At 39.1% G+C, this 16,579-nt stretch overlaps 1 protein-coding gene across 6 annotated transcripts in view; it reads right to left on the bottom strand.

Moving 5' to 3' along the window:
• Window positions 1-16,579, bottom strand: part of RBM33 (RNA binding motif protein 33) — a 106,411-nt gene that overhangs the window by 68,893 nt on the left and 20,939 nt on the right. For all 6 annotated transcript variants that reach the window (XM_075704653.1, XM_075704654.1, XM_075704656.1 and 3 more), the window contains exons 6-8: window positions 15,336-15,446; window positions 8,779-8,950; window positions 1,429-1,637 (exon numbers count right to left, since the gene is read on the bottom strand). In XM_075704653.1, coding sequence (XP_075560768.1) covers window positions 1,429-1,637; window positions 8,779-8,950; window positions 15,336-15,446 — 492 coding nt within the window. The remainder of the gene's footprint in view (window positions 1-1,428; window positions 1,638-8,778; window positions 8,951-15,335; window positions 15,447-16,579) is intronic.

The following is a 16,579-nucleotide window of genomic DNA, read 5'->3' as shown; positions in this document are numbered from 1 at the left end:
CAAAACAAATCCACCAACTTTTGTCTTACATATAGAAGAGGCTGAGAAAACAGACCTAACAGGAACAACAAAAGTCAAAATACAAATTAAGCTAGATACTAAGATACCAGTGCAGCCCACCTATCCATACTGCCTGAAGAAAAAACTACTTTAAAAGATACTTTCAAAGGTACCTTTTGTATCATAGAAGAAAGTCCCTTGCTGCTCAACACTCAAAAACAAATGGCCAAAATAATTTATAATTAAAAAAATAAATATTATCATGTTTCTCTTCAGACACATTCTTCTGCTTCTGAACTCACTGATACTACATATCAGTCCTAGCCCAGTAACTTCCAAATGGCAGTGCAAGAAGAGTCCCAAACAGGCAACCTTTTAGTAACAAAGATGTGACACACCATTTTTTTTTCAGCAGCCATATACATAAAGCAAAGCAGCTACAAAGTATGCACAAGAAGATACTGTGATGAGCACAATATGTTTACAACATTCAAGATCAAAATAACTAGCAAGGACTGCAGCAATACAGAAAAAAAATTATTCCACCTTCACTGTTTTAAAAGCACGAAATATTCTACTGCAGGGCTCTCAACCGCTGAGATATCCACCGACTCCTGCTAGTGATCAGCACCTAGAGTTACTGCTGTTGGAAAAAATCCCCTTTGTTTAACACAGATGACCTTGTCCTGCAAAGACATACACAGGCTTTGTTCTACAATCTCAGCTTCCAGTACATTTTATGACAGTTAAAAATAAGCGTGGGCCACCTCTTGATCACACACTTGCTGGGGCTTTTTTTTGGATGGAGAAAGTAATATAGTTTGTGATACAAAGTGCAGGGTGGAGGGAGGAAGAGTAACAAAGCTAAGTTCCATCTGAAATCCCAAGATACTAATTTACCTAGTGGTGATTACCTCCCTAGGGTTTTATTTGCCTCCACAGTAGCACGGTAGGTATACAGAAAGACTTTTTTTTTTTTTTTTTTTTTAAAAAGTATCAGCAAAAATATTAGTTTGACAAAAAAAGAAATATTTTTACAGAATAATACTTTTTTAAACTAAATGACTACTGATAACATGGGACTGAACATGTTTCCACATTGCATGTACAGGACTTCTCAGAGGAATTAACTTTTTGCTCCATCCCTATGCAAACCAGTAGGTAAGCCTTTCTGTGTTGTACGAGTCAAAATCCATTTTTCATTTGGAGGCCTTCAGATTCCTCAAGTTGAGTCTGGTAACAGGACTAAGTACATACTTTCACAATCACCACGTTATGCAAAGCCCATCTTGCCTAACAGTGCCCTGAAAGAGCAAAAAGCGTGCATTGGAATATATATTCCACCTTTGTAAAGATTCACGATTTAGAATGCATTTCTCCATAATTTCCTGAAAGCATGTTCAAAGAATACTAAGGATTAAAAGGTACCATTGTCGATGGCTGGTTTGGCAGCAGTGCAGGCCTGTGATCCTTCATTCTTCCCCTATCATTATTGTCTCTCCTTTGTTCTCCCATTCCGTGGCACATAACTGAGCCTCCTCTTCGCCCTCCTCTCCTTGAGCCATACCGTCCCTGTTTAAGCTGCCTCTCCCTCTCTTCAAATTCAAGTAATGCTGCTTTGGCTTCTGCAGAAAGTTCTGTTAAAAGAGAGAGATGAGGAAAAATATTTTAGCTTTGTGCTGAAGAGATGGAAAATATCATGAAAAAAACATTGCTAGAACTGTAGAAACATCCCTGCAACTAACAAAATTTGCAGGCACTTTGATCTCCTTTAGGTGGCATGTTAACATTTCATTAAAGACATCTTTAAAAGGAAAAAGCAGAGATACATGTGTCTGTTGCACAGTCAAAAAGCAGCAGGTAAATGAAACAAACATGAACAAAAACATTTGTTGTTTTTTTTTTTTTTTAAATGCTATTGAAGCTTGCCTTATGCTGTAAGAGGCAGCTATGGCTCCTCTCACATTTGTGTTACCCTAAACAACATCTCACTTATCTGCAGAAATGTCTGCAAAACCCCCAGTAAACTTTACAGTAAAGGATATGTTGACTTTTCTATACAAACAGTTTTTATCCTCCAGACTCCTCTGCACATTGGCCTGTTCCAAAGGAGGACTTCTTGGTCACTGAAGTGTTTCTGCAGTATGTAATTACTTAATATTTTATCTATTGTATGTGGTTGAAGAACCAACTGTACTTCACAAGTGACAATTCCACTTAGAGAGCACACTTCAAAATCTGTGCTCAGCTCAAGTCAAATACACGGCCACTGATAATGCTCACTCAGCTCACCTCACACGTAAACACCAGAGAACAGACAGTACTCAACGAGGACAGCCAAATTTGCTTGAAACCTGGGACAATCAATGCTGATAACACTAAGAGAAAACCATGCAGTAACAGGCCCAGGTCATCACATTACTTTGCAATGTAGAGAAAGTCTACAGTAAAATTCAGGAAACACACCATAACAGTACGAGCGGTGCCACTCACCAAGTTTCAGTTACTTAAAAGGGATAAACTCTGACCCAAACATGCAGCTGAGGATTTTGCCATGTGCCAGTCAGATCCCTTGTTACCTCTAAAATTGACTTCTGACTCTAACAGAGCAAAAATCAAACGACAAGAAACACATTCCTGACAAATAAAAACATATTTTGAATTCATATACATGGCAATTAGTGCAAGAATTCCATTTTTCCCATTTAAAAAGTCTGCTCTTAATGTTAAAGGAGACTGGGTACAGGGACCACTTTTCAGGACAAAGCGGTTTTACTTGCTAATACTATACATAATGGCTATAATATCTAAAGATCAGAATAAAAATAGTTTGTATCTGGCAGCTGAGACACTACTACAACATCTCCACGTCACTACATATCCTCCATCAAGAATACATAACTAAAGCAATTAGAAAACTTAAAATTTCTTGCAAGTAATAGCCAAAGCTACTTAAACCACCATCTTAAACGTCTTCATAAGTAATCTCAATTAGTCTTGGAAGTTGAGGATTGACAGAAGGGCAGAAAAGGGCGAGTGCCATGCATTCCCACTGTGGCAGTTGTTCTCACTTGGCTACAAAAACTACCTGCACGAGTGAGCTGCAAAGACTAAATTTGCATGTCCCAGTTTTCAGAGGTATTCAGCACCTCCAGAAAGCAGCGGCTTTTTGATTTTTTAAAAAAGTTTAGAACTTGTTGACTGTCTAAGAACACAGCAAACATGACACACTCCTAAATGCCCAGAATCTGCCATATAGCTTCCTATTTGATTTCTGCACGCTGGTGATGAGACAAGTTTCTCTTCCTTTTCTCTTCCCTCTCTGACACTGCAATTAAGTGGCATGAAGCTTTAATTTACAATCACACCAGATATTCTTATAAAATGCTACTTTTGCCCTAGCACCTGCCTTGAGAGATTGGCAGAGCCCAAGACAATCAGGCTTCATCAGGAAAAATCTCATGGCATGCTTAGAAAGGGGCAAGGAATCACACTCCCTCAAGTCTTAGTATGGTATTAAATGTGCACACTATGGATTTCTGAGGAAAATTAAGACAAATGTACTCTTGTCCAAAGCAATCAAAAGCATTAGATGCAACTAAACCAACCACCTTATCCATCTTTAGCTGTTGAGGATGAAAAAAGCTGGTTTAATGGGAAAAGTAGAGCTCTGATTTCAAGCCTCTTCCTGGTCCACCCCTGAAGCAAGTTGAGTTTCTTCACAGGCTTGCAAGTGTGAAAGGGCTAACATGGGCTTTTAGTTGGTCTGAAGGAAAGACAGACCACTAGCTCCCATATACTTATGGGAAGAAATGGTGCCATTACATTGCAAAGCAACAGCTCTCCTCCCTTGAACCAGAGAGGATCCAAATCCTGCATGGCATCCTGCACATGCTGCTAGTTGGAAAGTCTTCTGGTTTTTCCAAGAATAGGGCAATCTTTCTGCCATCTTCCACACTACAACCCTGAACTCAGCAAGGCAGTTTGGAAAGCAAAGTTCAGTCATTGCAACAAGTACCTACCACTGACACTCATTCAAGACAATAAGCAGCTCTTTCCTATTAAACAGATTAGAAATCACACGTGAGGAAAGCAATTCTTAATGAACCCAGGAATAGAGCTAGGCTTCCTACAAGGCCAGATCATATCTGAGTCTCTCAGCCTCTTGAGCACATGTCAAAGGGCACTGAATAGAAACAACTTTAGAAGAAAGAATGGGCTGCTCCAAACAAAATGGCTTCAGAGGGCTGCACTGATTAAGACTGGGGAAGGATGACAGCACCCAGGGCAAAGTTAGTCCTGATGATCTTTGCTGTGCAGCTACTTTTCACTCTTTAAAATCAAAATTAATAAATTGTTTTCCTACTCACTTTACACAAAAGTTCTTAAAATTTTAAGGCTGTGTCTTTAAAGGCACAGTCCACATACTCAGTTTTTCAGCCAGAAAAGGGAAACTGTGTAACACTGACCCTGGAAAAAAATATCCCAACCAAAACAAAAACCCTGAATTCACTGCAGCAAGCATCATTACATTCATACCACATCTATGACCACAGAAGTGTAATATAACCATTTGATTTAGGAAAAAAAAAATGTTAAGATTACATTAACATCAAGCATACTTCCCGCACAACATGCCACTGAAGGCAGTAGTATGAAGAATTTTGCTTACACAGAAAACTGCAGGTTCAGAGCCTCAGAGACAGACTGCAGAAGTGAAGACTCATGCAGTGTACCAAACACATGAACACCTCAAGTGCTTTATATTGCTATCAGTCACCACACAGCAAAATATACTGTCAGCTCAATTATTAGGTGGGCTCTCGAATTTGAGAGCATTGTGCTACACATACAGAGATCAAGGAGAGGATAGTGTGGAAGACGGTTTTGCAGGGAGGGGAGCAGGAAAATAGTCCCTGTCTTCCCTGAAAGCAAGACCAAACTGCTAACTAGAAAAGAGCTGACAAGCAGAGGAAGAAGAAATCCTCTTTCCCTCCCCAGACTCCTCCAAAGCACAGCCAGGTATTCACATGAAAAGGCCCACTGCTTCTCCCTGGCTAAGAGCTTGTGTGCGTTGTGACCAAAACACACTGAGCTAGGCTGGATACTGCCATGCCCCTTGGACAGTGTGTGCGGGCTGCTGCAGCGCATGGCCACCGGCTCCTGCCTACACCAACCCCGAGCACAGGACTCTGCAGCTACATCTGCCTTGGGTGGCTCCCCGAGAGCAATGGCATTTCAGAACCCCAGGTTTGAGGATCCCAGAACCCCTATTAACCTGGATAATGCAGAGATTTACAACATAAATCACATTCTACAACAGCTGTAAAAAAAGAAAAAATACATATGCCTTTACATATGCCTTCTATGATTCTATTCTATATACAAGCAACCTAAACTGAGAGAAACAGCAACTGTTCTCCTTTGTTTTAACTTTTTTTCTTCCCATCATCCAGACTTGCAACCCAATTATACTATGTGCTTCTCCACATGGTGCAACAGGACAACAGTGAAACCATTCATTTTAATTTCCTAGTCTTACCTGAAGATCGCAGGCACAAGTTACCAGAGTAAACATAAGCCAGCTAAGCAGGACATAACAAAAAGTACTACCACATGCAATAACCTTTGTTATCACTTTGCAAATGGCTCTGCATAAGTGTAGGGTTTGGTTTTGTTTCTTAAATTAGGTACAGAGAGAATACTTTAGTTTGGTGATACCAAACAAAACCATTTTTCTTCACATTCCTTAACTAAATCCAGAGCATAACAATTCCAACTCTGTGAAGACTTCAACTACATGCACTGAAAGAAGTAAAATATTTCTCACCAAAGATGACAAACTCGGTATCTCTAGAAATCAACTGCATGGTTGTCCTACGCCACCTCTCCTTTAAACTTTTCAAAACCACTACTTACCTTATCTTGGATAAAGAAACATTTAGGAAAGGTCTCCACTACATTCGTGAGAATACTCTATATTTTTACGTATGTTTTTATCAGCACACACTTATTCTCATCTTGACCATACAGTTCTCACACACACAGTTAATGCAGTGAATCAGCAATTATTTTTCTAGTGTCTCTAAGTGTCAAGATTAATTTCACTATCGCTGGTAATAAAATGGTTTCAAATGACATCTTTAATCAGCAAGTAAGAATGCACTCCTCCAATAGAGACAAGCTGTCACAAAAGGTCACCAAAATGTGACAGGATGGAAATTACGTTTGTAACTTCAACTGAAATGTTAATTCCTCTTTAAGTGTTTTCTCAGCTATGTTCAGATTTTAAAGCAAGGAGATGTAGATCTGCAATGAAGTTTCATTTTTAAACCAGTAGCATCTGTAAAAATTTGATCTATAATCTCAAAAGCAAGCAAATACTTACATGCAAGCAAGTATTTTTTGCTGTTTAACTCTGTACCACATGCTCAATCAGTTGGTCTCTTTAATCAACAAATTAACATGAAAAACTAGTATGAACAGAAACAATTTCAGAACAGCAAGACTGTATTTTTGCCAAAGATTAGTTTCAAAAAAAGCTCTTTAGTTTATAGATTCATCCACATTTGCATCCCCTTTTCCTTATATCTCAAACCTACATCCCAAATCATTTAAAATTACACTTAAAAGTAAGTCTAATTTGAATCACTGTTCCTTTAACAGTCAAGCTCCACTACAGGTTCTCTCTTCATTGGCTGGTCTTGTCTTTACATTAAACTATAGAGTAAATCCACAGATATCCAAAAATGCAGGCAATTGTCATTTCCCTTGCAACTACATGCAGAGATTTAGCTATTCCAGTGCACTCTTACTCTTAAAATACTCTGTTTCATAAAGCCACCAGCACCTTTTGTATAAATAAGATATGGTCTGTATGTGGTATGTAGTAATATGGTCTTATGGTTGAAAACACATTTGGAATGCACCTCAGCTAAAATATCCCTTGCCCGTATAGACTACTCTGTGCTTCTAGAGGGTTCCCTTCAGTCTTATTCTAATCAGAATCAATTCCTCACCATCAAAACAATGCTGAAAAAAGGCCCTTAATACACACTTTGCCTGAAATTGCAAGTAAGAAGAGCTATTTGCTAAATACGAACAACAGATGAGAAAGATCTTGATTCAAAATCATGCACTGACGTCTCACTCACAGCACAGCATGGCCTACATGAATACTGCTGTGAAAGGCTGGTTCAGCCTTTGCAGCTGACTCCTTGCTGCTCATGAACAAGTCCTCTTAGCCACAACACCTTTGTTACAGAATTAAGGCTTCTCTATTTTTGCAGGCATAGTAAAAGCCCAAATTCCTTGTAACCAAATTAAAGAATTAGGAGGCTATGCAACTCGAGAAAAATCCTTAGAACTGACATCCTTGGAAAAGCAAGGCTTTCAAGGTAAGAGGAAAATCTCTTCAGGACGAGTTCCAGCAATCTAGGTATGTGCTCCAGGAATGTAATTCCAAAACACCCTGCTGTCCCAAAGACACTGACTCATCTGGAAAGAAAGCAGAAGCACCCAGCTACCAAGCTCACAGTGCATGGCACCCATCTTAAAGCAATCCTGTGTAAAGAATTCAACCCTACAGCCTGGCAAGACTTGAAGTATCATCAAAAAATACATCTTCTCTCAGTTGTATCTGACAATTAGCCAACAGTATCTGACAATTTGCCTTCATTACCAGTTCACCTCTCTTGCATATCTTGATTCTCTTTAAAAGATCAGGGCTTTTTCTCCATAGTTTGAATTGATATTTTGGTTCAGCAGCAAAAGTGAGAATGGTACATCTTTCTGAAAGCAAAACTTGATTTCTGCCTATCTCCCTAATATCACCTTTTTAATTTGACCTTTTATTCTTATTATTTATTATTACCACCATAAGGCCAACATGAAGAGGCAATATAGTTATCCCCAGTGGGGCAGGTACAACACCAGTATCAGATACTTGAGTACCAGGGCACTTGAGGCAGCCTGAACTTAACTCTCAAAACCATAAACCAATGTGATTTTATTTATAGACTAAAAGAGGGCGGCTGCAAGGAAGTTGCAAGTCTACTGCTGCTTCTGAACTAGCAGTGGCAAATTCATTAGCTGCATGGAAAGTGTTCCCAGAAACAAACACATTTGTGTTATGCTACTCAAATATGAAGAAAATATACCCTTTTAGACACTGCCTAAAGAATCAAGGTGGTGTAGGAGATCCAGATTGTTCCATGTTAGAAAAGCTGAAGCAAGAAAAGAGGGGTTTCCGTATTTTTCTAACACACTCCCCAGCAAGTTACAATTTCTCTAGGCCAATCCAACAGTAGGCACACAACAGGTTCACAGCATGCTTACATTCCTAGGGGAAAACAGCAAACACGCAGGTAATTCACAGAAGAACACAAGTAACAAGATTTGCATTACCAACTGAAAATCTTCCAAGGACGGAAGTCCAAAGGAATTCCTTAAAATGTATTCCACCACAATACACACACAGATCAGACCGCTGCTGCTTGAAAAGAGGAAAGCTTTTCAAAGACACCACAAAAGTCTCAGTGAACAAACATCGCACTGGTTTTCAAAACATGATATGCTTAAACATTATTCCCAAGGAGAAAGACACCACACATACTCCAACAGACTACATATGACTTTGGACAACTTGGATATAGGCCAGTCTAAGTTAGAAGGCAACTGTTCTACCTTTTGCCCTTAAACTCTTTTCTAAAAGTTTTGGCAGGCCTGTCTGTCTTTTATTATAGCTCTTCAAAATAGCCCATTGCCACAAAACCTCACCCAAAGTTTCTGGAATGTTTCTCCTTTCTCTTGTCACATCTGAGAGCCTAATTATCGTTCCTTCTTTCCGCTCAGTTTTGAAACGTAATCGTCCAGACTCTTCATCATCATCCTCCTCTTCATCAGATTCTTCTTTTGTTTCTTCTTGAAGTTCCAGAGATTCAATAGCTGCCTGAATCACAAAATACAGAGGACATGCAAACTGAAAAATCTACTTTCTTGTGATCAGTAAGTGTCAAAAGACAAAGCTTTCTTTAAAGGTCCCACTGTACAAATTTTGCTGGCTTTATACATTATTCTCATACATAACTCAGTGAACATTTAAGAGCTTGGTGATTTTTTTTAAATAAAGATATGAATTATATAATAAATTATATAGCAAAATCTATGGAGAAAACCCATTTTGCTTAATATTTAAGGGAATATGGAAACTCCAGTTAGAACCACCATCTGATTAGTAGCTACTTTTGCATTACAGAGTAACATTTTATCCCTGAATTGACTAAGACGCAAACCTGCAACACCACCAGATTCAAGTAATACAAACATTAAATCATTAACTTCTTTTCATTTTTTACTGTCAGTAGCATGTTGGTTAAAAAAAAAAAAAAACCCCAACAAAAACCAGATAACCTTACATCTCAATTTTATTCCACTAGGTATGTACAACTGTACTTGTCTTTACTTTTTCTACTCCTTGAATACTTCCCAGTTTTAATTCAGCAACTGACAAAGTGAATGGAGAACAGGATTGGATAAAATTTGAATATACTAGATTTGTATACTGGAATGCTACTCCCTTGCCCTCATTTACTTTCCAGTTCTCTCTACAATGGAGAACGTTTATTTAGATGAAACAATGTGCCAAATGAAAATGGATTACTCTCAAATTAAAAAAACAAAAAAAAGAAAAAATCAATTTCATTTTCCTGTGCTGGCATGATAAAATTAATGTTCAGAATGTTACACAAGCTATATTTGATTTCTAGAGTTGAAAATTAGAAGTGTTCTAATATAGTACGATTTTCCATAAAATATTTGGTTACTGTGTATTTGGTTATTTCTTGTGCAAGCCTACTTGCTCATTTCTTAGAGCCTGCACATGCATTTTAATTCTTTGCAAAGCCACTAAATACATTATAACTTTTACGTTGCTTGAGGACAGTTAAAAATGAGTGAGATGTAACATGCAAAAAACTGTTTAACCTTCTAATTAACCAGATTGGTGCAGTAATTTATACAAAAAAAGGCACAGCAAGTATCTGTCCACCTGACTGACACACTAAGTCACAAATCAAGAAAAAGAATTAATGGCAGAATGATGCAAGAGATTGCAAATTTCCTTATCCAGGAGTCCAGTTTCATCCAAACCCAAAAAGACACATGGGAAGCAAGATCCCAGGCAGGATCTGGCAAGACAGTTTCTACTTTAAAAGACAGCACACCGTATGAACTCCAGCTCAAGGGTTCTCCAGCTTTGGTCTGGTGAATAAATCATCTGTATAATTAGTTACTGGGCTTTAATGGGTCACTGATCCCAAGTTATTTTCATTTTATCATCTCCTTGTCACAGAATGTGCTTTATCCATTCCAGGCAAACCTTCAAACACTACACTTCCTGACCTCACAAAAATGCTTTAAGATATAGCTAAGAGAATAGCAAACGTTTACAAAAAGCTTTAAGGCTTATACTTTAAAAAGATATTTACTTTTACATATGGACTTTACAATATAAAAAAATGCAGCTAAAAACAACAGACAGGATATCAGGAAAAAAAAATCCTTCAAGACTGAAAGAAATCCAAACCTCAAAAGAAAACCCAAACTGAGCACAAGTGGTCTGATTAACATAACCATGTATAATCAAAGCACCTCTGAGGACAGGCAGTTGAGACTCGTGGAACAGAGGAGGCATGTTAGCAAGGAAAGGGATGCTAACATGGTTTAATAAAAACAAACAAAAACAAGGGAGAAAGACAGAGTTAGCATTTTACTTTCAAAAGAGGGACTCCCAAAAGAGAACAGAGTAGCAGTCTCTCTATCAAATCTATGTTTTTAAATACCATAAACCCCCTAATTTTAGTCTTCCAATGTTGTCTTTAAAAACTTTCCCTTCAGGATCAGTATTTGGAAATTAGAACTGGAGTAGCTGTTTTGGCGCTCTCACTACACTGAGCCTTCTGCTTTACTTTAGAGCATAAACCCCAGACACGTCCACTCTCTATGTCCATGCCCCTTAAAAGCTATGTTGGAATTCCAGTTTTTATTCATCAAAGACTGGTCTCAGTCATGTAATCTCATCTGTGAGTGCAAGCCTTACTCGTGCAAGGCTCTACATGTGTCTCAGACTGCAGAAGCAGGACTAGAATGGCTAATGCAGTCTGCACTGTCCTGAAAAATTTTGCAATGCTTTAATGAAATGCTACAGAAAACACTTGTGGAAATACTGTTGCCTTTTGATAATTATTCATTCTGGAGGAAAAAAAATTTCATTGTAAAAAATAAAAAGCAAGTTGTAACAGACTACAAGACAACTACTTTCCTATGCAACAATAAAAAACATTTCTCAAACTTTTCTAGACCAGCACTATTCTGTTTAGCCACTTATACCAATTCTGTAGTCTTCTCAACTCACTTTATTCATCAGTATAATACTCATGCCACCTATTAACAAACAGCCATACAAGCGTTAAATATCAGAGACAAAAAAAAAAAATCAAAGGAGCTAATGAAAAAGCAGGCACCAAGGAAAGGCAGTGCTCGAGAATGCGAACTGACCCATGTCCAAGTCTGATTACATGTATTATTGAGGGATTTATATTAGTTGCAATGGAGACACAAACATGTCTGACAGCCAACCATATGTTCTCTACATATAGCTCCAGGAAAGGTTATCTGAGCTGTGTAGGAGCATACACCCTTACCCTGCAATTTGTTCAATAGTTGTAGCATGCAACACTTCTTTAGATCATCTTTACCAACTTCCAGCCTAACAGGATGAGTTGTTTTGCCAAGATTACAGTATATGAATGGATTCTATGTTTCAAAAGAAATTTATACAGGAAAAGACACAAGCGCAGACACAGAACTAATACATACCAGTACTTAGAGGATTCTATTTAATACTTGCTAATCATGAATATCTCTGAATATACATAAACAGTCCTCGAAGAGCCACCTGGACTAGCCAGCCAAGACTTCTTAGCAGCTCTCCTTAAAGGGAGCTTAACATTTCCCATTATGACACCTTGCACAAAGCTACCAAAGAGCTTTGCTGACTTTTCCAATAATTACCTTTCTCCTATCACAAGGTCAGAGTTTTCTGCCATCCTCATTAAATAATTATGCCATAAATCCCAGTCACTGACCAGAACCCCCCGCGCTGGGTTATGATCTGCTATGGAGCAAGAGTGAGCGCTCCTGCTCCAAGCAGCCTGCCACCCAGTTGCAGGAATGATAACAGACATAGCCCAAGGAAAGCAGGAGAAAACACTAGTCAGCATGATAAATGCTGATTTTAGCACAGGATCCTCCTAAACATGGGACTGTCAAGTGTTCTGGAGAGCTTTGTGCCAGAGTGCCAAGATGTACAGAACAGGTAAGCACTGTAAAGGCTAAACCAGATCCCTTCCATGTGAAACGTTATGAAGGTGACTATTAACTAGCTAGAAAATAAGCAGTGGAGGCTTCTACCAGAGGCTAACACTGAAGCACCAGCAACTGCTCAATCCTAAGGGATCAAGAAATAACAGAGAAGAGGATGTTACAGCTATTCCAAGGGCACCTCCACTTCACAGATGAAAAATTGGAATAAAAAAAAACAAACTGAAGAGCTTCTAAATATGTTTAAAACTTGGCTGTTTTGATTTGCGCTCTTTTCATCATTTTCCTCCAGGCTGACAGGTAGTGTCTTCAAACTTGAACAAAAGACCTAAAATGCATTAAGTTTTGGCTACACACAGATGGAACAATTCAACAGGCAGACACATTGGCCTTTTTTTTTTCCAAGTCTGTATTCTATCAAAAGAAAAGCAGTATGCAGCACTTCTTCATGAAATGTTTTCTTGATTAAAGTCCTCATCATTTCTTATTAGCGTAACCCAAGACATGGTTTAAATTTATGCAATGAGAAACCCCCTATCATAGACTTCACAGCAGATTAGTTTCAATATAAAACAAGGAAATTACGAATTCTAATTTTAGGAGGTTACATTTTTATGAATATTTCATAGAAATAATTAGTAATATTATTACTCTAAAAATATTTAGGACATAACTCGTGTAACTGACAGTTTTACCACACCTATTTGCTGCTGAAACTTCTGGGTATTAGGTTTTGCTTTGTACCTTATGAAGGCAAAATTATTTTCTGAAACATCGCTACATTTTTCAAGGAAGCTCCATGAAGAGTGTTATTCATTCAAAATCCAAGTTCTAAGCACTGTTTCAAATTAAATATCAAGTGAAAAAGCATACCTTGAACCTGATCTGGCCAAGGACAAACTTTTCCTGACTCTTCCTCACATCTCCCACCTGACTGCCACTCTTAAAAGGTCTCTCACTTCCCTTCTTCACCCATTTCCCCCATGATGTTCCAATTCCCCAGCCAGTCAGCTCTTCCCTTGGTTTACAAAATTTCTTCATGCAATTTAAGAGGCTTCATTTGGTTTTAATGTGGAAACTGCTTAAAATACAACACTACCAAACATTTTTCTCTATCAGCTCGCCCTCAGTTATTCAGATGCCAACTTTCAATCAAGAAATAACAACGGTATTTATTTGTACCACAACTACTACAGCTCCATTCTTGTGTCACATTTTCTACAGGAGAATGCAAACAATTACTCTTGTTTACAAGCACTGAATTTTATGAGATTTAAATATAACACTTGAATAAAGAACAAAACTATTCAGAGCTGGAGGCACACAACTAACCATGTAATAAACAGAAGTGCATACTCTACAAAGATTATCTCTCTTGGTAGTATTCTCATTTGGAGAGTGCAATTACAAGCCTACAGACAAAATGTAAATAAGCTACATATGAAATAATAAATGAATAAAAAGATGGTACTATTTTGGAAACAAGAAACCTGTGGCAATCTGCAAGCCATCAGAATAAAACCAGAATGTAGATTAACTGAATAAAGATGTGGCCAAAACGTTCCCATTACATGATAAACAAATTCTCTAAAAGCTCTATTAACAAGTTCAATTAAAAATTTGCATTAATGTTATCTTTTGAACGAAAGGAATTTAATTCTGAATTGAACAAAATTAGACAACACAATTATTACAGAATTCTCACTAGATCATACTCTTAAAAATGAAGCTGTGCTTTTTTAAAGGCGTAAGGTTGACAGTGAACCCCAGCTATGTACTTAATTTTACATGATGTGCAGTGCTCTCATCATCTCATATAGACTGTGGCTGCAGATAGCACAAATGCATCAGGCTGCTTTTAAACCACCAGAAGGAAAGTGTATATAATCCAGTGAATGAACAAAATGTGTTCAGGTGTTTCACAGTTATTTGGAAGGGTAGATTTAATACTTAGGAAATAGGAAATTAACTATGTTTAATGTATATTTGGTGTAAGATGTCATGCTTGCAACAGCAAAGACTGAACAATGCAGGTGGCCCCTTTCAACACATCTCTCTTCACCTACCAAAGAATGTTTTATTATTATAAGTTTGCTACAACTAGAGAGTATCACAGCACACCCATTTGTTAGAACTTCATAGAAGAACGCTGCTGTGTCTTTGAGGAATTAATTTCCTGATGAGTTAAAACTCCAAAGAGGGAACACACTGACTACACTTCTCAGCAGGTAATCCATTCAATCCTATTTAATTAAGAACTGGAATAAAAGTAAAATTAAAGCAGATTCCTGGTGGGGAAAGGAAAAAAAATCCCACATCAAAAACTTGCTGCAAATTAGTAACAGGTATGATACCACTGTTCCAGGCTATAACAGTGAATGTATACTTGACAGTTTCTGGCATAAGCGTTCTTCTTGCAAACAAAGGAACTCATCTTTTTCCTAACTGAAGAATTAGGATAAACTTCACAGAAATTTCAGTCACAATACAACTTCTTTCAAAACAATGATCTGACCTTTGCCTTCCTAACATACAGAACCTTCCATGCTCACGCTCCTCCTCAACATGGGATACCCAAGAACTGTATCTGCACTCCCAACAGCAGCAAATTATCCATCTGGAAGTGAGGCACCATAGCTCTAAGAGATTTAACAGACAGCATGCAGTGTTACTATCATTCTAACCAAAAGGGTCCCTGAAGTTTCTAATGCTGAAGCTAAGATTAACTATGGACATTTTGAGCTCTCCCTTATGACTTTCATCCCAAGGGGGAGAGGGGATCTGTGTATCTGACAATACAGATGCTATCACCATTCATCTTATACAAAGACTAATACCACAAATACTTCAACCCTGGCAAAGTTGCATCAGTTCTTACCCAGCAATATGGACAATACTACAAATTCAAAGTCTGAAACTAGTTATTTTAAGTTTCCATTCAATTCACAACATACCTCTTCTGATTCATTTGTTATTGTCTGGGATTCTTCCAGCTCCTCATCAGCTGTATATTCTTCTTGTTCTTCCATTGCTTGCTCGTTATATGATTGCATGTAATCCTCATCCTAAGGCAATAACACAAGAAGGTGAAAAGACATAGGCCAACTTTACAGAATCACAAACCCATTAAGACATGTGGTCAGTATGCATTGTTACTGTTTCCAGAACTGGAAGAGAAGTATTGTATTTATCAGAACTGTCAATTTTAAGTGACATCATATAAGGCTGTATTGGGTTTGCATGGCAAGGTTTTGGTAGCAAGGGGGCTACAGGGGTGGCTTCCGTGAGAAGATGCCAGAAGCTTCCCCTATGTCCAAGAGACCCAATGCCAGCCGGCTCCAAGACAGACCCGCTGCTGGCCAAGGCCGAGCCAGTCAGCAATGGTGGTAGCGCCTCTGGGATAACATTTAAAAAGGGGGGAGAAAAAAACAACTGTGCAACTGCAGCTGGAGAGAGGAGTGAGAACGTGAGAGGAACAACTCTGAGGACCCCAAGGTCACTGAAGAAGGAGGGGGAGGAGGTGCTCCAGGTGCCGGAGCAGAGATTCCCCTGCAGCCCATGGTGAGACAGCTGTGCCCCTGCACCCATGGAGACCCACAGGGGAGCAGATATCCACCTGCACCCGGGGAGGACCTCATGCCGGAGCAGGGGGATGTGCACAAAGGAGGCTGTGACCCCATGGGAAGCCTGCACTGGAACAGGCTCCTGGCAGGACCCATGGAGAGAGAAGCCCACGCTGGAGCAGGTTTGCTGGCAGGACTTGTGACCCTGTGGAAGGGACCCACACTGGAGCAGTTCGTGAAGAACTGCAGCCCGGAGGAAGGACCCACGTTGGAGAAGTTGGTGGAGGACTGTCTCCCGTGGGAGGGACACCACGCTGGAGCAAGGGAAAAGTGTGAAGAGTCCTCCCCTGAGGAGGAAGGAGCGGCAGAGACAACGTGTGATGAACTGACCGCAACCCCCATTCCCAGTCCCCCTGTGCCGCTCGGGGGGAGGAGGTAGAGAAACTGGGAGTGAAGTTGAGCCCAGGAAGAAGGGAGGGGTGGGGGGAAGGTGTTCTAAGATTTGGTTTTATTTCTCATTACCCTACTCAGTTCTGATTGGTAGTAAGTTAAACTAATTTCCCTGAGTGGAGTCTGTTTTGCCTGTGATGGTAACTGGTGAGCGATCTCTCCCTGCCCTTTTCTCGACCCAGGAG

The sequence above is a fragment of the Pelecanus crispus genome, chromosome 2 (genome assembly GCF_030463565.1).
Source record: "Pelecanus crispus isolate bPelCri1 chromosome 2, bPelCri1.pri, whole genome shotgun sequence".
Lineage (NCBI taxonomy): Eukaryota > Metazoa > Chordata > Aves > Pelecaniformes > Pelecanidae > Pelecanus > Pelecanus crispus.
This window is presented reverse-complemented; position numbering and strand designations above follow the sequence as displayed.